The sequence below is a fragment of the Sarcophilus harrisii genome, chromosome 4, assembly GCF_902635505.1.
Source record: "Sarcophilus harrisii chromosome 4, mSarHar1.11, whole genome shotgun sequence".
NCBI classification, from domain to species: Eukaryota; Metazoa; Chordata; class Mammalia; order Dasyuromorphia; family Dasyuridae; genus Sarcophilus; species Sarcophilus harrisii.
The window spans coordinates 25,208,549-25,230,675 of record NC_045429.1 but is presented as its reverse complement, the minus strand read 5'-3'; the positions used below and the strand labels follow the sequence as shown (position 1 = coordinate 25,230,675).

General features: G+C 35.2%; 1 protein-coding gene across 2 annotated transcripts in view; it reads right to left on the bottom strand.

The window, feature by feature from the left end:
* Window positions 1-22,127, bottom strand: part of FAF1 (Fas associated factor 1) — a 385,064-nt gene that overhangs the window by 316,353 nt on the left and 46,584 nt on the right. For both annotated transcript variants that reach the window (XM_031969148.1, XM_031969147.1), the window contains exon 2: window positions 14,521-14,589. In XM_031969148.1, coding sequence (XP_031825008.1) covers window positions 14,521-14,589 — 69 coding nt within the window. The remainder of the gene's footprint in view (window positions 1-14,520; window positions 14,590-22,127) is intronic.

Genomic DNA, 22,127 nt, shown 5'->3' with positions numbered 1-22,127 from the left:
GTCTTGCCCAAGGTTACAATTAAACATGTTTAAAATTGCACTTGAACTCAGATTTTCCTGACTCAAGGCCCAGCACTATATCCACTGTGCCACCAGGTGCGTAATTGACAGAAATTCTAAATTTTCTGAACTATGCTAAATCCTTGGATTGGGAAGAATTCAGGGCCAGAGAAATACCTTAATTCAAGTCAATAAACCTTCATTAAGCACTTCTAATATGCCCGATACAGCATTAAGAACTGGGAACATCAATAAGAAAAAGAAAGCTAGTGCCCAGTTCTCTATAAAGGAAGGTTCTAGGAGAAGTTTCCTGCTCCATCCTCTAGTCCTCCAGGGGGCTAAGGGAGGAGGGAAGGTACTAAATATCCAAAACTAAGTCAATCAGGTTGATGATGACATTTCAGGAGGAAAAACCAAAAAGATAAAGGCAAGAGCACCAGAGACCCAGGACCTGAGTTCCAATCAGCCTCTGGCATTTAGTACCAGGGTGTGGCTCATTTCATCTCTCTCTGTCTTGAAAGATTATATACCCACACCCCTCAACTTGCTTTTCCTTTCCCTTATTATCCCTTTCAGGTATAACTTTTGTTACAGCATTAGCCTACTTGTCTGTGTTTCCTTCTGATTTTCTTTTTAGTCTCTTCTTTGTATTTAAAAAATTCTTTAGTCATCTTGCCATTCCTTTTATTTCGCCCCCTCCACTCTTGGCTAGCTCCCCCTCCTCCATCCCAGTTGAAAAAACAAAAAAAAGGAAAGTCTTGACAAATATACAAAGTCAAATAAGACCAATGTCTTTTTTCTATACCTTGTGTCAGTGACTTCTCTAAGCAGTTGGCAACAGGGTCGACCTTTGCTGTTCTGGTTGGTTACTGCGCCCATCAAAGTTCTGAAGACTTTCAAAGTTGTTTTGAATAGCAATACACTCAGATACACTCAGAATTTCAAGCGAGACAAAATTCCAAAAAGGGCATAAAATCAACTGATATGTTTCCAGCAAAAATGCACAAAATATAGGTTAAAAAATTTAGACATCCTAACATCTATCAATAAGTACATATTAAGAGCCCACTATGTATCATAGTTGCTAAGAAAATACCCAAAACAGACAAGGAAAATCCCTTAGAGAATGTCAAGATGGTAGAAGAGCCCCAGTTTTCTAGAGCTAAGGCCCAGCAAGCAGGATGTGCAACTGGACTTGACAACAATAATTCTCTGAGCTCACCCTCTGCATGACCTCAACCATATAGCAAAATCTCATGATTATTTCACCTACATCAGGTAGTCTCTGAGCTTGGACAAACATCCATAGGACTCCGGTCATTAAGGTCTGCTCTAAATCAAACTTGTCTCCTTGTCAGGGCCATAGCTCACCGCACCATCATAGGTCTGAAATCTCCCCCTACCGCCTTAGGTTCCCCCACTAGAGGAGAACTCTGGCACAGTGTCCTGGCTTGCAAGCCATTTTCCTCACTTTGAAATTAAACTTCTGCTGGGTCCCTGACTCCCCAGTCTCTAGCTTGCTCTGCTCTGCTCTGGCTACCCATAGGTTAGTGGCCGGTTCCAGTCTGGTTGACAAGACTGAGGCACTTGCTGGGTGGGAAAGGGAGGGAGGGGGAGAGGATCAGGGAAGTCTTCCTGTAGGACACAGTGACTGAACTGAAGGAAAGGAAAGAATCTAAGAGACAGAGTGGAGGAGAAAGAGAATTCCAGGCATGGGAGGGTTGCTTGTGGAAAAGCACAGAGGCAGTTAATTAAAACCTCAAGTAAGGTCAGAAGCCGGGTGTGTGAAAGGGAGACAGTTGGTGATGGATTTTTCCACCAAACTGCAGTAGAAGGCTAACACAGACCTGGGATTTAGCAGAGCAGAAGATGGACTGCCACAGAGAAGATGAAGTAGAGGGACACCTGAGGGAGCAGAGAGAAGGAAGAGAGGTGAGGAAGCCACAGCCCTTCCCCTTCCCAAGTTTCCTTTTCCCAGGACTCCAGGAGAACAAAGCCCAAGGCACATACAGGAAGGAAGAAGGGAGGAAGAACTAGAGCAACTGGATCTGGAATCCTACTGTCCGGGCACCCTCTACCAATGCAGGTTTCTAAATCTGTAGTCCTCAAAGAGAGGCCCACAACACCAAGAGCTTAAGTGATTAGACTAAAAATAATATAAATAAAAACAATGTTAAAAAGCAGGCAAATGTTACTCAGCTAACCAATCTCAGTCTTAAAAAACAAATGACCACATCTCTTTCCCTCTTTTTCCTACAGATGTGGAGACAGATGGGGACAGAATGTTCCACAGGCCATCTTGGGAGAGGAGTTCTAGGTAAACTTCATCTACAGCATTCCTTTCCGCCCCCCCATTCTGGCTTCCATGGAGAAGGTTGTGAGAGTTGAAAGACAGACTTAGGCCAAATTAAAAAACAAAACTGTATAGGGAACCTTCACAGTGAGCATGCCAGTGTTTGGAAGCAAAGCTATAACCAATACCAATTTTCCTGCATAGGAATGAAACCCTGATTTTGCTGACTAGACAAATGGCTGGTAAGAACCACCACTTTTTGAAGGCATTTAGAAATAACTTTTGGCTAAATGTATCCAAAAACATCATTAAAGGAAAAGTCCTCAAAAGCCACATGGCTACTGTATCTGTACAACTCAACAATTAAAAAAATCAAACAAACCACCAGCACACATTAAATAGGACACTTCCTGACTAGAACAAACTTGAGAGAATTCTTTAAAGAGAGCACTGCTCACAAGGTTTGAGTCCTCCCTCTGCCACTGACTAGCCAAGTCACTTCCTCAATACATTTTGAGAATCCGAGTAGCTAAAGTCAACAGTTTTTATCAGCTGCACTTTTTGATGCTAGATACTCTAACACAAAGATGATAATTTGACCTGCCCACACCTATATCATCCTTCTTATTTTGTCAGGTAGGTACCTTTTCAGCATCTCCCACCACTCACCTGAGGCTTCTCTGGCTCTGGGAAGGCTGAGAGGAAGAAAGCGTAAGTTAGGCCCCTGGGGATGCAGGGGAAGAGAAATAAAAGGCACTGTACTCTAACAGTCCCAAGCCAGTACGGCTGTGCAAGAAGAGACCCTCCAACTTCTTACCACTGTAGAATAAAGAAGGTGTGATTGGATTTGTGGCAAATGTATAGTGATGTAGAATACCAAAGGAAAAAGTATATCAGGCTAGGCTTCTTGGAGATGATACTGACCTTCAAGAAAATATGTTTATCATATTTCCTACCCTATTGAGACTTAAAACAACAAAAAAGGAACCAAAACACATGGCAGCAATTTTTACAACTTGACTTTAAGAAAAATTCAATGTATATAGTGGGCTGGAGCACGAGATATGGAGTCCTATATTTGAATACCACATGGTACCTTGCTGACACCTTGACAAGTAACTTGACCTCTCCTGACCTGCTTCCTCATCTGTAAGAGTGAGGTTAGTGATACCTATAGAAGGCACTCCCAGCCGTCATGCTGAAGTTTATGAATTGTGAAGATCATAAGATGTCACTGGATATTGTACAACATTTAAAGAGCTATATAACTCTCAGCCATTATCATTATTATCAACAATATTATTCTATTGTCAACTTGAAGAGATAAATACAAAAAGAACAGAAAGAGGAAAGTGCCAAATGAAGAAAGCTAAAAGTAGGATGTAGGGAGAGTAAAGAATAGGAGACATATAGTAGAAGCAGAGGGAAGAGCACTAGCTTAGGAGTCAGATCTTACAATACTAACAAATTCCATAGCCTTGGAAGGTAGGGGAAGAAACACAGAACATCTCTCTCTTTATGCCTGCCAGTTTACTCCTCCATAAAACAAGAGTTGGACTTGATCTCCAAGGTCACTTCTACTTTATAGCAAGCAATGAATCAATTTAAATCTCTCAGTTTCCTTACTGGGTAAACAAGGTATTCAAAGTAAAATTTTAAGGAAAAATATAGAAAAAAAATGATACTATGATTAAGCAATCTATTACTAAGTTACTTAACCCCAAATGCCTCAGCAAATTTAAAATACACACCCATACACAAAATAAGTAAATAAATGAATGAATGAATGAATGAATAGATGAAAGGTTCATATTGACTCTTGACATTGATTCCAAAAATCAAGATATTTTGCTCTTGGATTTCTATTTTAAAAAATATTTTCTGAAAAAGATCAGTACTAAAATCACAACCAATGTTTAATACAAAATCCAACACCTTATTACGTGTGCAGAGAAGCCTGTACAGGTCAAGAAACAAATACAAATAAAACATTGCTCTTGCTCTCAGAGGCAGCAATCTGGGAAACACAAACACAAGTAACTAATATAGACCATTAATTAACGCATTAAAAGTGATGTGAATTTAGGGCTCTATGAAATTAAATGGAGCTTCAACTAAAAGAGAAAATAAAGGTTTCAAGATGTGCTGGTATTCACATAGAAACAGTGGGGAGTATTTCCACCAGCTTCAAAGCTAAGTGATTAATTTTTTAAAGCTTAGCATTCCTTAAAATAACAGTGAGGGTCAGGTTTGGTTTCTCAACCTCCAAGAAAAATAAATGAATTGTGATATATTAATGTACTGGAATATTACTATGAATGAAACATGAGGAACATAATGAATAAAAAAAAAAAAAGTTACATAAACTGATTCAGAGTAACATAAGCAGAACAAGCATGATAACTGTAATAATGTAAATGGGAAGAACAAACACTCCAGGATAAGAAGAATTCTGCAAAATGAAGAACAAGTTTGACCCCAAATAAAGAAATATCTCTCTATATAGAAAAATTACCCATGTGTAACATAACATATATTGGATTACTTGCTGTCTATGGGAATAGGGTGGGGGGAAGGGAAAAAATTTGGAACACAAGATTTTGCAGGGCTGAGTGTTAAAAATTATCTATGCATATGTTTTGAAAATAAAAAGCTTTAAAAAAAAAAAAAAGAAAGAAAGAAAGAAAGAAATTTCTCCTTACTCCTTTGCAAAGGTGTGGAGTAATTAGATTTTTTTGGATATAATGATCTAGCATCCTCCCCCCCTTTTTCTTTTAAAAAATGTTCCTTACTCTTACTGATCCAACCATTCTGAAGAACAATTTGGAACTATGCCCAAAGAGCTATCAAACTATGCATATCCTTTGATCCAGCAGTGTCACTACTCGGTCCATATCACAAAGAGATCATAAAAGGAAAAGGATCCACACGTGCAAAAATATTTGTAGTAGCCCTTTTTGTAGTGGCAAGGAACTGGAAACTGAGTGGATGCCCATCAGTTGGGGAATGGCTGAATCAGTTATGGTATGTGAATGTTATGGAATATTATTCTATAAGAAACAATCAGCAGGATGATTTCAGAGAGGCCTGAAGTGACTTACATGAACTGATGCTAAGTGAAATAAGCAGAACTAAGAGAACATTCTACACAGCAACAAGATCATATGATAATCAACTGGTCAATAATCAATGAACTTGGGTCTTTTCAACAATGAAGCAATTCAGGCCAATTCCAATAGATTTGTGATGGAGAGAGCCATCTGCATCCGGAGAAAGGACTATTATGGGGGCTGAATATGGATCACATCATAGTATTTTCACCATTTTTATTGTTGTTCGCTTGTTTTTTCCCCCTCTCATTTTCTTTTCCTTTTTGATCTGATTTTTCCTTTGGATCTGATTTAATCTGATAAATGTGGAAATGTTTATAATAATTGCACATGTTTAATCTATATTGGATTACTTGCTGTATAGGGGAAAGGGAAGGGAGAAAAATATAGAACACAAGGTTTTGCAAGGGTAAATGTAGAAAACTATCTTTGCATGTATTTTGAAAAATAAAAAGCTATTACAAAAAAATTTTTTAATAAAATTATTAAATTAAAAATGTTCCTTAGAAAAAGGAGAATAAGGATTTTTTTTAAAACTATGTGAAATAAAAACAATAGATACTACAAATTATGTATGTATGAATATACACACACCAAAAGATATTTATTAAATATGTGTTCAAAGAATAAAACCAGTTCTCCAGAATAATTACAAATTATTAACAGCTTTATGAATTATCCAAATCACTAATAATAACAGAAACACAAACCAAAAAAATACTCAGCTTTGCCCAGCATATGAGTATGGTTGACAAAAGTTTAGAATAATCAGTGTTAGAAAGGTTATAAAAGATGGCACTTAGAATTAGGCATTAAAACTGAAGGTCCAATCTCTGTCTGTATAGACCATCATCAGCATAACTCAAGACCACAGGCATTTCGGTCCATCTTATTACAGGCACTGTTGTAATTTATTAACTGAAACTCAATCTCAGTTTATCTAATACTGAAGTTGAATTTAATCATTTCTGATTCTTCTCTAATCTCTTACATTTATCTACTTATCTATTTTTAACCAATATAAGATGGGTTTGGTAAAAATTGCTTTAAAATATAGATAGAAGGTCAGAACCAAAGAGGGGAACAACAGGAATTAATAGTCAGCCTCACTCATCTCCCTTTCTTTATTTAAAAAAAAAAAAATCTCCAAATGGATTTAGATGTTAGATGAAAGTCTGATAAGGAAATCCAAGAAAAAGCTACAATAAGTCATTTTTTCAGCCCACATCAGCATAGGGAGACAGACAACAGAGATTTTCACAAACTGGGGACTGGATCAGCATAGGGAAAGTCTGTGTCCTATAAGAAGTCTCCCTGATTCACCAAAAAGGGGCTTAAATTTGTTTACTAAAGAGAAACAGGTGCCAACTGACATTTTTGTTACTCATTGCCCAGTTTTTAGACACAAATTCAAAGAAACAGGTGATAGCTCCTTCACCTAAGCAAGAGAAGCATTCAAAGGCAAGGAGTAAAGCAGACCAGGCTGTGTACCAAGAGAGATGCAATTCCAGAAGCAAGCATTATTTCTATGACCCAGGACCTCCAGTCTAGTCTTGAAGCACAAATAACTCAGGGCAGGAATATCAGACCAAAAGAGACTTTAGTTCGGTCACCCTTAACTAGCATAGCTTTCAAATGGCTAAGAATGGCTGAGCCCAATAGTAGTCTACTTTAAGCTCAAACAAAATAAGTCCATAAGCCTATTACTCATACACAAACCCACAGACCTTGAAGAGCAGCAATCAGACTTTGTTGTGAATTAGACTACTTTGGAAGTATTGAAACTATGATGTGTTCCACATTCAGTCCCCATAATAGTCCTTTCTTTGGATGCAGATGGCTCTCTCCATCACAAATCTATTGGAATTAGCCTGAATTACTTCACTGTTGAAAAGAGCCAAGTTCACTGATTATTGATCAGTTGATTATCATATAATCTTCTTGTTGCTGTGTAGAATGTTCTCTTGGTTCTGCTTATTTCAGGTCCCCAGACCGAGCTGAGTCTGAGATCCTGGAATAACCAACACTCAATACACTTCAAGAAAGTATAGAGACAAGCCCTAAAAAAGTCCAAAATCAGAAAGTGGGTTAGAAAAAAGAACAAACAAGCAAAAAAAAAAAAAAAAAAAAAAAAAAAATCCCACCATAAAAAACTATTATGATGAAAGAAATGCTAAAAACATAACTTCACAAAAGAATGACTCCAAAACATCCAAGCAAAGCTTCAAAGGAAGTACAGCCTAGGCAAATTCATCTAGTATTCCTGGAAAAAATAAAACAAGGATGTTGTTTTTGTAATTTAAAATATTTTGATCTACGAAATAAAAGTGCTAGAAAGGAGGAGAGGGGATGGAAAAGAAGTGAGAGCTATGAAATAATTGGAAAGAGAATTACTGACTTGGTACAAAAGGTACAAAACCTTTCCCAAATAACAAAATCCCTAAAAACTTGAATGGACCAAATACAAGCTAACTGTCTAAAAGGCAATAACAAATGTAAAAACTAAGTTAAGTAAGCAAACAGAGAAAGAATACAAGTGCCAAAGAATCTCATACAACTTGGCAGCCACCATTATAATGGAGCAAAGAACTTAAAATGATATTCCAAAAAGCAAAGGATATAAGTTTACATACAAGAACAATATTCCCAAGCAAAAATGAGAATAATCATATAGGAGAAATGGAAGGGAATTAGGAAGTGAACTATAGAAAAAATAAGGGGAAAGAGGTCAAAGGAACCTAAAATTACCAGACTTCAAGACAAAAACCTAAAACAAAAATAAATAAATCAACAGGGAAAACAATATCAAAAGGAAATATGATCAAGCTAAAGGAATCTAAGAATAAAGGAAAACAAAGGAAAATGATCCAACATTCAATAAGAAAGAGGACCATGTAGAATGTAAGGAGAACGTGGAACTACAACAGGTTATTCCTAAGTGGTTTAAAAGAGAAATGAAAGCTAAGAATAGAATTTTTGACCTGTACAGTGAAAAATAATGGCAGAATCTGGGGGAGGAGTGAGGGGAAAGGAGAGGAAAAATTGGAATAAGAGGTTTGGCAATTGTCAATGCTATAAAGTTACCCATACATATAACCTGTAAATAAAAGGCTATTAAATAAATAAAAAAAGAAAAAAGAAAGAAAAAAAGAAAAGAAAAATAATGGCAGAGTAGAAAATAAAAAATCTGAAGTCTGATTGACCAAAGAAACAAAAGAAGGAACAACAGACTGAGAATTCAAATAAACACAAGTGAAGAACAATCCAGAAGAGAAGAAAAAAAAATTAACATTAAAAGAAAATATACTCACTATGTTAAAAAAAAAAAAACACAAACATACAAATTGCAAAGAGGATGTCTAAAGACAATCTAAGGATACACGTGTCCTTAAAGAATATAATAGAACAAACAAAAAACAACAACAACAACAAAAACCCTTAATATGGTAATGAAGGAAATAAGAGAACTGCCCAGAGTTTCTAAATACAGAAAATGAAATTTCAGTTTAAAAAGTTCACAAGTCACCTCTGGGGGAAAAAAAAAAACCCAAAGCCAAAAACTCCAGGATACCTAGTGATTAAACTTAACAATTTAATTCAAAAAAATGAGCTCTGTAAGCAATCAAGGGAAAGACTTTCAAGTGGCAGTTAGATGGCACAATGGATAAAGCATCAGCCCTGGAGTTAGGAGGACCTGAGTTCAAAAACAGCCTCAGACAGTTAACATTTCCTAACTGTATGACCCTGGTCAAGGCATTTAATCCCAATTGCCAAGAGAGATTGAATGACTTTTAAACACAAAGGAAAGGACATTCAAATAACACAAAACTATACTATAACCACTAGAAAAATGTAGAAGGGAATGGAATAATATATTTTGAAGAGCAAAAGAATCCAGGATGCACCCCAGGGTTACCACCCCACCTGAAAATATGAACTTAAGCATATAGGAAAAAAAGATGTACATTAAATATTAAAGATGAGTTTTAAACATTTTTAGAAAGAAAATCAGAACTGAAAAAAGTATTTGCTTCTCAAATATCCCAAACAACAGAACTCTAACAGGAATGAATAAATGCCACAGGCAAAGAGCACCACAACAAGAGTGACAACAGAGAACCAAGTATTAGCACAAAGAAATACTGCAATTTGCAGAAATAGTTAACACATTCTCTACAGAGAACAATGCAATAAAAGTAGAAATTAATTCAGGGACCCCAAACAAAAAATGAAAGGAATTACAAAAGATAAAACTAAAAACTTTAATTATTTGAACCTGAAAACATTCAAAGACAATATTAATGCATCTAGGATAAAAAGAAAAAGTCAAATGAGGGGAGAAAAATATATCAAATTTCTATGATAAGGATTTGGTACCCAAGCTACATAAACTCTGTGTGTGTGTGTGTGTGTGTGTGTGTGTGTGTGTGTGTCAAAGAATATAAACCAACAGTCCTCAAAAGAACTACAAAATATGAAAAAAGTGCTCCAAATAACTAAAAGAGAAATTAGCAAAAACAACAACAAATGGCAATAGTCAATATTGGAGGGGCTGTAGCATAGGCACATTAACAGATTGCTAATGGGATTTTGAAATGGTATAGTCATATTGGAAAGCACTTTGGAATTGTGTAAATGAAGCAACTAAATTGCTTGTACCCTATGAACCAAAGTTTCTATTTCTGAACTCTTACTCTGTGGAAGTCACACATAAGACAAAAGTTCTTAAATATGCCAAAATATGTATAATAGCATATTTTGCGATAACTAAGAGTTGGAAACAAAGTAGATGCCCATCAACCGAAAAAATTCAACAAATTGTGACACATGAATAAGACATTTTATAAGAAACGTGACAATTAGATAGAAAAATCTAGAAGAAATGATGCAGTTAAATAAAAGAGACAAGAACATACTATACATAGTAGCTACAACAATATAAATAGAAAAAATTATACAACAAAAAATGAAAAATAAATATAACAAAATTATAAAGATCAAGATCGTCTTGAATGGAAAGATATGAGATGACACAAACCCAACTTTCAGCTTGTAAATTTGAGAGATCCACAGATGTCACATACCTTACATATTGCATATGTTTTTGTATTTCTTCCAATCTGTCTTTTTAAAAAATTGACCATTTATTATTATTACTATTATTATTTGGCAATTGGGGTTAAGTGACTTGCCCACAATGACACAGCTAGTAAGGGTCAAGTTTCTGAGGCCAGATTTGAATTCAGGTCCTCCTGACTGCATAGTGGCATTTTATCTACTGCATCATTAAGTTACCTTGATCATACATGTTTTTAACAAGCATTTTATTTTCCTTTCTTTTTCAAAAGAAGGGGTGGATTTTTGCTGATTTAAATATTTTTTTTAAATTTAAAAATAAATCATTCTGTTAGTAAACACTTATTAAGCCCTTCTACTATGTTCAAAGCACTATATAATATGCTGGGAATACAAAGAAAGGCAAATGATTGTTACAGCTCCTAGTCTAATGGGAGAGACAAACAAGCATATACAAAAAAGCTTTACACAGAATAAATTGGAGATAATTAACAATGAGAAGGCACTAGAATTATGAGGGATAAGGACAAACTTTCTGCACATGCTGGGATTTTAGCTGGGATTTGAAGGAAGGTGGGAACATTCTGGGAAGGAGAGACGATGAGCAAAAGTGCCTTAAATTAGGATATGGAGCATCTTAGGTGAGGAACAGCAAGAAAGCTAGTGTCACCCAAGAGGCTAGTAACCAAAAAATACAGGCCACCTATACACCAAAAGACTTAGCACCTTTTGGGGGGCAGTAAATAAATATAAACAAGATACCCAATGAGGGGGGAACATCTAAAAATAAGTATGCTACATGAATGTAACAATATTACTGTACTGTAAAAAGTGATGAAAATGATAAAACAAAAAAAGTAACTGAAAAAAAAATCATTAAAGCATAATGAATAATTATAATGATCAGGCTTAACTCCCCCCAAAAGTATGAAGAGACATATCTCTTTCTCTTCTTTACCCAGGTGGAAACAGGCACATGTCCACTTTTTAATATGTTGGATTTTTTCTGCATAATTATATAAATGGTCTATGGTATATTCCAATGACAATTTTGATTTCATTTGTAATCCAACTTCAATTAATCAATAAGCATTATTAAGCACCTTATGGGGATAATTTCAGACTGGGATTTTAAGTGCTGACAAGAAAACTCAGTGAGAGATTTTAAAGCAAAAGTCAACTTAGAAAAGAATTGTTTAACTATAGGGTCAAAACTGGGAAGAGAGAAGAGAAGTGAAGAGAAGGAAAGCAGAGTGAATGGCTTAATAAAAGACCCAAGGGGAAGAGATGTTAGAATTTGCAAGAGGTGAAGCTTAAGGAAAAAGAGTGATCCTCATTTCAAAGTGCAGTATATAATCATTTCTAATGGAGCAGTAATGAACTGAACTAGCTATACCCAGAAAAAGAACTCTGGGAGATGACTAAAAACCATTACATTGAGTTCCCAATCCCTATATTTATACACACCTGCATTTTTGATTTCCTTCACAAGCTAATTGCACAATAATTCAGAGTCTGATTCTTTTTGTACAGCAAAATAATGTTTTGGTCATGTATACTTATTGTGTATCTAAGTTATATTTTAATATATTTAACATCTACTGGTCATCCTGCCATTTAGGGAGGGGTGGGGGGTAAGAGGTGAAAATTGGAACAAGAGGTTTGGCAATTGTTAATGCTGTAAAGTTACCCATGTATATATCCTGTAAATAAAAGGCTATTAAATTAAAAAAAAAAAAAAAAAACAAAGTGCAGTATACCACAATTGTGCCATTGAATTCCTGGTTTTCTCACATGATTATAATTTAATAATATACAGAACTTCAAGAATTTGAAAATCTGTCATATGCAAAAGGGACTAGAGTCATCCTTGGATCCAAGTGCCAGAATTAGGACCAACAGATGGATGTTCCAGCTAGGGAAATGTAGGCTTGGATGCATCCATTTCCCAAAGTAGTGGGCTGCCTCAGTAAGGAGGGAGTTCCCATTCACAAACTAAGGAAAGATAAATTTCTTTTTTGTCAAATGGTATAGGAAGGATTCCTACTAAAGTCTAGGTTGGACTTGGCAGCTTTTCCAGTCCTTGCCAGGGTTCTCTGATTACAAGTAGGAGAGATTCTAGTTCTTCAGTCTGTAAACACCTAATAATAAGGGACAAAGAAAAAGAAGCAGCAGGATGATGCAATGGAAAGCAATTAGATCTAGAATCGGAGGAGCTGAATTACAATCCTGGCTATACCTTTTACCACTTGAATAACTTTTGCTTATTGCAAACCTATTTTGTTTATTTGCACCAATTGCAGCTAGGTGGCATAGTGAATATAGTCAGGAAGACTCATCTTCATGAGCTCAAATCTGGCCTCATATAAGTCACTTCAGCCTGTTTCCCTTAGTTTCCTCATCTGTGAAATAAGCTGGAGAGGGAAATGGCCAGCACCTCTCATATCTTTGCTTAAAAAACCCAAATGAGGGTCACAGAGAGTAGAATATAACTGAAATGACTGCATGACAACAATACTTTTGGGTAAGTCATCCCACACCCCAGGTTGCATTTTCCTCATTTGTTGGACTAGGGACTTAGAATAGATGATCTTTCAGATCCATCAGAGCTACAAATTAAGAGACAATGGTCATTTGGTAAACAATTAAATGGACTAACATGAAGAATGAGAAATGTGTTTTTGAACATGACCAATAAAGGCAAATATTTGACTCAAATACAGAGAGTTGACTAATTTATTTCTAAGGTCTCATCCAGCTCTAAATGCTGACTCTATGACCTTCATTGCTATAATCTGGTTTTATTTTAAAATATATACATATATATATGAAAATCTGAGATGACTTCTTTTTCTATCAATAACTTTTCTTGTGGCAAGTAAGTTAGCCAATTAAGCAGAATTTTCCTAAATCTTCTCTTATTCTTATTCTCTCCAAAAAACTATGAAATACAAAGGAAAAGAACACATTTCAAAATAGTGTGATTAGAAGGAAGTTAGTGGTGGGGAGGGAGGAGAATAAAATCACACTTCATTGTCAGTTGGAGAAAATGAAGTACAGGAAGAAGAAACTTTCCTGATGACACTAAGTCTACAAAGAGTACAGATGGGGTTAGAACTCAGGTTTGGGGTTCAATCTGCCACACCAGGCAGGCACATGTTTTTGGATTAATGAGGAAGATTGTTCAGCAATGTGTGTGTGTGTGTGTGTGTGTGTGTTCACATGCACAAGTGTATGCACATTTGTCTATGTGCACATGACCAAGACAGGTATATGCTGTAAGAATGGATAAAGGCTTTGAGAAATATAGGTGTTAAGTAAATAGCCTTGAAAAAGCAGATCCATTAAAAAAGATGTATCAAAAAGTTTAGCCGGAAAGACTATTTTATCTTTGTAAGAATACTATATTCAAGAAAATTAGCAAATAAGGCTTGGCTTTCATTCACAAAAATTGATGTCCATGAGGACACATGGTTCAGTGGTCTGCTTTAGAGCAAGAGAGTATAAAGAAAGTAGAGAACTTTAATTCCACATTTCAGTGAGGCCTTCAAAAACGACGACTATGCTTTGTGTGAATTTTTAAATCCCCAGGACAGGATTTGATCTCTTCTAATGAAGTCTTTCTTTACGTTCTTGAGAACCATACAGTACAGCTTACCTAGATTAGGATGGTGACTCCATCATTCAATACAGTAACAGATATGCAACTGACAAGAATAAAGCACTATATCCCTCTGGTGCTTAATCTGAGGGATAAAAGACTAAAATTCAGACATTCATAAAATCTTGTGATTTACACACTTGGCTTAGCCGCTGGCTAAAACCACAAGGATATGCTTCTGGATAAATTCAAGATACATAACATCTCTATTTAGGAAGCCAAATCTCTAAAAAGTGTCAGATAGGCTTTTTAAATTCCTTAAATTTACAATATACTAGGCCATCACACATCTCCATGAGAACTGGAAATATGAGGGACTGTCAAGAAGATCCTAACATTTAAGTGTTGCCAAGACATTCTGGAAACAGTGAAGCACTTACCACCAAGTCCCAGTTATTCTGTTCAAGCAACGTAATGGCTTCATCAATGTTTTCGATGCCAGTACACGCCTGAAAATGAAATAAACAAGAATATTTAGATGGAGATGAAACAACAAATTAACTTTTAAAGCAAAACAATGAGATAACCAATCCTAACCACGTCCAACAAATCTAAGTGACTAGATCTTTTTAGGCAAGTTAAAGGACAAAATCTGTACAGGATGTAGGCAAGTAGGTAGGTGACTTGCTGATTCCAGTGCTAGATTTGGAGTCAGAATGATGAATTCAAATTCAGAATCAGAAATTTATTAGCTGCATGGACAAGTCACTTTACCTCTGTGCTTTGGTTTTCTTATCTATGAAATAGGGATAATAATAGCACAGTCTCCCAGGATTGTAGTAAGGATCAAATGAAATATTTGAAGTACTTTGTATATCTTAAAACAATATATATATATATATATATATATATATATATATATATATAAATATGAAACATAAAACAACAAAACATGCTAGCTCCTGTTGCTGCTGTTGTTATTAAATCCGAGATGGAGACATTCTAGTATCTCCTTCTCTTTGTGGAGGACAACTTGAGAGCTCTCAGATAAAGAAAGGTCATCTACGAGGCCAAAGAAGAAGGGAACCATGAGATCCAGCCTCCTGAAGTCTACGGTTCTTTTCATTACAACACACTATCTCAAGTATATGAACAAATACACAAAAATACCCTATTAATCTATTATTCAATAACTGAAGACATGAGGTAAAAATTTAACGGGCCCCAATTCATCATATTTAATCTTATCATAGTAAGGTCAACTTTCTCATAGGTGAAATTTATACAGGCTCTAAATAATAAAGTTATTTTTCAATATCTTCTCTCATTTTAATAATATTATTTACATAGCATTCTAACATTTACAAAGCACTTTTCAAACGCCCCATTTCAATTATCCCAATATTCTTAAAAAACTGTAGCTCTAATTATCCCTGTTTTAAGGCACAAAAAAACAGAGCACAAGGAGGTTGGGTGACTTGCCCAAGTCCCAGCCTGGTCGTCCCTGAGCCATGTGTGAGTTCAGGGGACACAAGTGGCAAGGATAGCAGAGATTTCATTCTATACTTTCTAGAGGGAAACTGAGCCCAAGGCCTCTGAGAACAGATTTGTCCTGGCTTACACAGCAAATAAGTATGAAGCTAGTCCTCTCCTCACTCCAAGCCTAGAACTTCCTGCTCTAGGTTCACAGTGAAGTGTCTGTGAATTTCCTGAGTGCCAGGGATCATGAGTCTACCACTATACAGCCTCAGGAACTTTTATTTTTTTATTAATAGCTTTTTATTTATAAGTTATATGCATGGGTAATTTTATAGCATTGACAATTGCCAAACCTTTTGTTCCATTTTTCCCCTTCTTCTCCCCACCCCCTCCCCTAGATGGCAGGATGATCAATACATATTAAATATGTTAAAGTATAAATTAAATACAAAGTAAGTATACATGTCCAAACCATTATTTTGCTGTACAAAAAGAATCGGACTCTGAAACAGTGTACAATTAGCCTGTGAAGGAAATCAAAAATGCAGGTGGACAAAAATATGGGGATTGGGAATTCTATGTAGTGGTTCATAGTCATCTCCCAGAGTTCTTTCGCTGGGTGTAGCTGGTTGAGTTCATTACTGCCCCATTGGAACTGATTTGGTTCATCTCATTGCTGAAGACGGCCAGGTCCATCAGAATTGATCATCATATGGTATTGTTGTTGAAATATATATATAATGATCTCCTGGTCCTGCTCATTTCACTCAGCACCTCAGGAACTTATCATCTTTAATCTGTCAGTGTTAAAACATGATCTATACCCAATCTGAGAAATAATAATTCACTTTAGGGCTAAGAAAGGAAGGATTAAATTCTTGAGTAATTCGTCTGAAATGTTTCAAGTCGGTCAGCCAGTCAAAATCTACCTTCTCACTGTTCCATCATACTCCCCAGTAGAGAACACAGAAAAACAAAGTCCTTTACAAACACATATGGTCAATCAAAACAAATTTCCACACTGGCCATGTCCACTCTGCAATCTGAGTCTTTTACCTTTTTATCAGGAGGAGGTACTTCGTTTCATCAGAGCCCCAGAATCATGGTCGGGCATTTCCTCGATAACATTATTCCATCCCCTGCATATATAACTTGTTCATTGATTGTCAAATTTATGAACATTTCTAAGATTTTTGCCACCTCAAAAAGTTAATATTTTTGTATATCCTTAAAAGTTTGTTTTAAGGAACCTGCCCTTCCTCCAATTTTCCCTCATTCCCTTTTCTCTCCCTATTTTACTACTACATGATTATGTATTTCTGTATGTACACACACACACACACACACACACACACACACATCCTTCTCTAATTCAGTTGAGTGAAGTTCGAGTGCCAGCAACAACCCCTAATATGGAAATCCATTTAGCATATTCTGATTATGAGATTATTATTTCTAACCTTCCTCTCTATTCTCTCACCTCCTAATGTATTCTTCCTCTAACTTTCTATTATTTTCTTCAAATCATCAATACATAACAAAACCACTCTCTAAACCATATCCAGTTGAACTCCCTCTATTACTACTGATGTTATAATTCAGAGGATTCACATGTATGATTTCTCAATATCTGAATGTAAGCCATTTATCTTCATTTAATCCTTTATCATTGTACTTTACATTAATCTTTTTATATTTCTCTTAATGCCTGTTTATACTTCAAAGTTCCTCCACACCTCTGGTCTTTTGTCAGAAATGCTTGGAAACCCTTTATGTCATTAAATATCCATTCTTTCTCCTGTAGCTTTATACTCACTTTTGTTGAATAAGTTATTCTTGGCTACAAGCTAATCTCTTTTGCCTTACAAAATATTGTGTTCCAACCTCTCTGCTTCTTTGGAGTAGTGGCTGCTAAGTCAGATATGATATATGAAAGTAATGTCAAGATAATGGAAAAGCTGTGGCCACCCAGATTCACTGACAAGGTCCAGGCTTCTTTCCATTACCCCACAGCTACCAAAAAGGCAGGAAGTTGAATGATTTTACCCAAAATCATTTTTTCCCCTGACTACCACCTTCAGAAGTGCTACAGTGACACTTCCAATAAACAAAAATCTCATTTATAATGTATATAGGAAAACGGCCTTAAATTTTTAAGAGCCATTCCCCAATTAATAAGTAGTCAAAGGATAAGACTAGACAATTTTCTGAGAAAAACTGAAGTCATCTAAAGTCATATAAAAATGCTCCAAATGACTAATAAATACAGAAATTAAAATTTAAGTAACTGAGGTTTCATCCTATAATCATTGGACTAGCAAAGACTACTTTTAAAAAAATAACATGACAAATGTTAGGTTGTGAGAAAGCAAGTACATTAATTCATTGATGATGGAGCTGTCAATTGGTCCATTCATTCTAGAAACAATTTGAAATTATTAGAAAATGATACTAAATTGTACATACATATTTTTTGAGTTAGTAATAAGACCAGTGAGTCTACATCCCAAAATAATCAAAGGGTAAAAGGATCTATTTATATATAAAAATATTCATAGTTCTTTCATGTAGTACAAAGAACTGGAAACTAAAAAAGGTATGTATCATTTGGATGATGGCAGAATAAATTAATCGTATATAAATCTGATGAAATACTATTTGATGTAAAAAAATGATGGAGATCATTTCAGAAAAACTTGAGAAAACTGATATGAAATGATGCAAACCAGGAAAATAATTTACACGATAACAACATTATAAAGTCAAACACCTTTGAAGGATTTGAAGGATTATTACATCATAATGACAAACCACAATTTCAGAAGACTCATGATGAAAAATGCTATCTTCTTCCTGATAGAAAAATTCAGAATCCATCATCAGAGTAAGACATATTTCTGGACATGATCAATACAGGAATTTTTTTTGGTTAACTATGTATTCTTATTTTTAAAGATTTTTAATTTAATATAATCAAAATTGTCCAAAAAAGTTTGCCTTTCATAATGTTCTCTAGTTTTCATAAATTCCCTCTTCTCCAAAAATCTGATAGGTAAATTATTCTTTACTCTTCTACTATGCTTATGGTATCATTCTTTGTGCCCAAATCACATACCCATTTTGATCTTATTTTGGTATGGAGTATGAGAGGTATGTCTATGCCAAGTTTCTGAGATACTATTTTCCAGTTTTCCCAGAAATTTTTGTCAAATAGTGAGTTCTTATCCCAGAAGCTGGAGCTTATCAAACACTAAATTACCATAGTCCTTGATTATTGTGTCATGCGTATCTAATCTATTCCACTGATCTACCACTCTTATTTCTTAGCCAATACCAAAATGGTTCTAATAATTGTTGTTTTATGTTTTTAAATCTGGTATTGCTAAGTCATCATCCTTTGTATTTTTTTTTTCATTAATTCCTTTGATCTTTTGCTCTTCCAGATGAATTTTGTTATTACTTTTTCTAGTTCTATAAAATAATTTTGTAGCAGTTTGATTGTATGACACTGAAAAAGTAGATCAATTTAGGCAGAATTGTCAATTTTTATTATATTAGCTCAACTTACCCTGAGCAATTGATATTAATTGGTTTGTTTTGAAGATTGCATTCTTCCCATACCAAAATAAGGTCAAAATGGGTAGATGATTTGGGTATAAAAGCTGATACTATAAGCAAATTAGGAGAGCAAGGGATAATTTAACTATCAGATCTTTGGAGAAGGGAGGAATTTATGACCAATGAAGAACTTGAGAACATTATGAAAGGCAAAATGGACAATTTTTCAATTACATTAAATTTAAAAAATATTTGCACAAACAAAACCAATTGAAAAAGGAAGCACAAAGCTGAGGAAAAATTTTTACAGCCAGTATTTTTTTTTTTTAGAGTATTAATATCACCATCTGTAATTTATTTAACTTTTTTTTTTTTTTTTTTATTTAATAGCCTTTTATTTACAGGATATATACATGGGTAACTTTACAGCATTAACAATTGCCAAACCTCTTGTTCCAATTTTTCACCTCTTACCCCCCCACCCCCTCCCCTAAATGGCAGGATGACCAGTAGATGTTAAATATATTAAAATATAACTTAGATACACAATAAGTATACATGACCAAAACATTATTTTGCTGTACAAAAAGAATCAGACTCTGAATTATTGTACAATTAGCTTGTGAAGGAAATCAAAAATGCAGGTGTGCATAAATATAGGGATTGGGAATTCAATGTAATGGTTTTTAGTCATCTCCCAGAGTTCTTTTTCTGGGTATAGCTAGTTCAGTTCATTACTGCTCCATTAGAAATGATTTGGTTGATCTCGTTGCTGAGGATGGCCTGATCCATCAGAACTGGTCATCATCTAGTATTGTTGTTGAAGTATATAATGATCTCCTGGTCCTGCTCATTTCACTCAGCATCAGTTCATGTAAGTCTCTCCAGGCCTTTCTGAAATCATCCTGTTGGTCATTTCTTACAGAACAGTAATATTCCATAATTTTCATATACCACAATTTATTCAGCCATTCTCCAACTGATGGACATCCATTCAGTTTCCAGTTTCTAGCCACTACAAAAAGGGCTGCCACAAACATTCGTGCACATACAGGTCCCTTTCCCTTCTTTATAATCTCTTTGGGATATAATCCCAGTAGTAACACTGTACAGCCAGTATTTTTGATAAAGGTCTCATTTCTAAAAAATATAAAGAACTGTGTCAAAATTATAAGAAAACAAGTCTTTCCCCGATTGATAAATGGTCATAGGTTATGAACAATTTTCAGATGATGAAATTAAAGCCATCTATTATGATATGACCATAGATGAAAACCAAACAGTTACAATTTTTTCATACAATGAAAAAAGAAAACCACTCTAAATCACTATTGATTAGAGAAATGCAAATTAAAACAATTCTGAAGTACCACCTCATTCTCTCAGATTGGCTAAAATGACAGGAAAAATAATGATAAATGTTGGAGGGGATGTGGGAAAACTGGGACACTAATGCATTGTTGGTGGAACTATGAAATGATCTACCATTCTGGAGAGCAATCTGGACCTATACCCAAAGGGGCTATTAAACTGTGCATACCTTTTGATCCAGCAGTGCCATTACTGGGTCTATAAACCAAGGAAATCATAAAAGAGGGAAAAGAACCCACATATGCAAAAATGTTTGTAGCAGCTCTTTTTGTGGAGTAAAGAAATGGAAAATAAATAGATGCCCATCAACTGAGGAACTGAACAAGTTGTGGTATATGAAGATAATGGAATATTACTGTTCTGTAAAAAAATGATGAACAAGATGGTTTTAGAAAGGCCTAAACAGATTTACACCAACTGATGCTGAGTGAAACAAGCAGAGCCAGAAATGCATTGCAATACAATCACAGAAAGAATGTGTGATGATCAACTAGGAAAAGACTTGGTTCTTCCGGTGATTTAGTGATCCAAGGCAATCGCAGAAGACTTTGGATAGAAAACTTGCCCAGCAGCCCTTTTTGTAGTGGCTAAAAACTGGAAACTGAATGGATGTCCATCAGTTGGAGAATGGCTGAATAAATTGTGGTATATGAAAATTATGGAATATTACTGTTCTGTAAGAAATGACCAACAGGATGATTTCAGAAAGGCCTGGAGAGACTTACATGAACTGATGCTGAGTGAAATGAGCAGGACCAGGAGATCATTATATACTTCAACAACAATACTATATGATGACCAGTTCTGATGGACCAGGCCATCCTCAGCAACGAGATCAACCAAATCATTTCTAATGGAGCAGTAATGAACTGAACTAGCTATGCCCAGAAAAAGAACTCTGGGAGATGACTAAAAACCATTACATTGAATTCCCAATCCCTATATTTATGCACACCTGCATTTTTGATTTCCTTCACAAGCTAATTGTACAATATTTCAGAGTCTGATTCTTTTTGTACAGCAAAATAACGTTTTGGTCAGGTATACTTATTGTGTATCTAATTTATATTTTAATATATTTAACATCTACTGGTCATCTTGCCATCTAGGGGAGGGGGTGGGGGGGGTAAGAGGTGAAAAATTGGAACAAGAGGTTTGGCAATTGTTAATGCTGTAAAGTTACCCATGTATATATCATGTAAATAAAAGGCTATTAAATAAAAAAAATAAAAAAAAAAAACCTTGCCCAGGGTCACACAGCTAATAAGTGTTAAGTGTCTGAGGCTGAATTTGAGCTCAGGTCCTCCTGACTTTCTTGTTAATTCATACCATTGCTCTTCCTTTTAAAGTTACTGGCAAAAGGTGTATCAGATTTATTAACTTTTTTTTTTCAGTTCTAACCTTTTTGTTTTCCAATTTATGTCTCACCTGATTTTAAATATTCCTCTTTGGGACTCATTTTGCATTTATTTGTGGAGTTCTTAAACTTTTAGTACCATATCTCATTCACTAGCCATGTCTTTTTCTACTGTTGTTAATTTTTTAAGGATATAATGTAAGGAGATGTAAAAGAAATGAAAGGCATAAGGAATAAAAAGAGAAAACCAAACTGTTCCTATTTGCTAGTGTCTTATAAAAG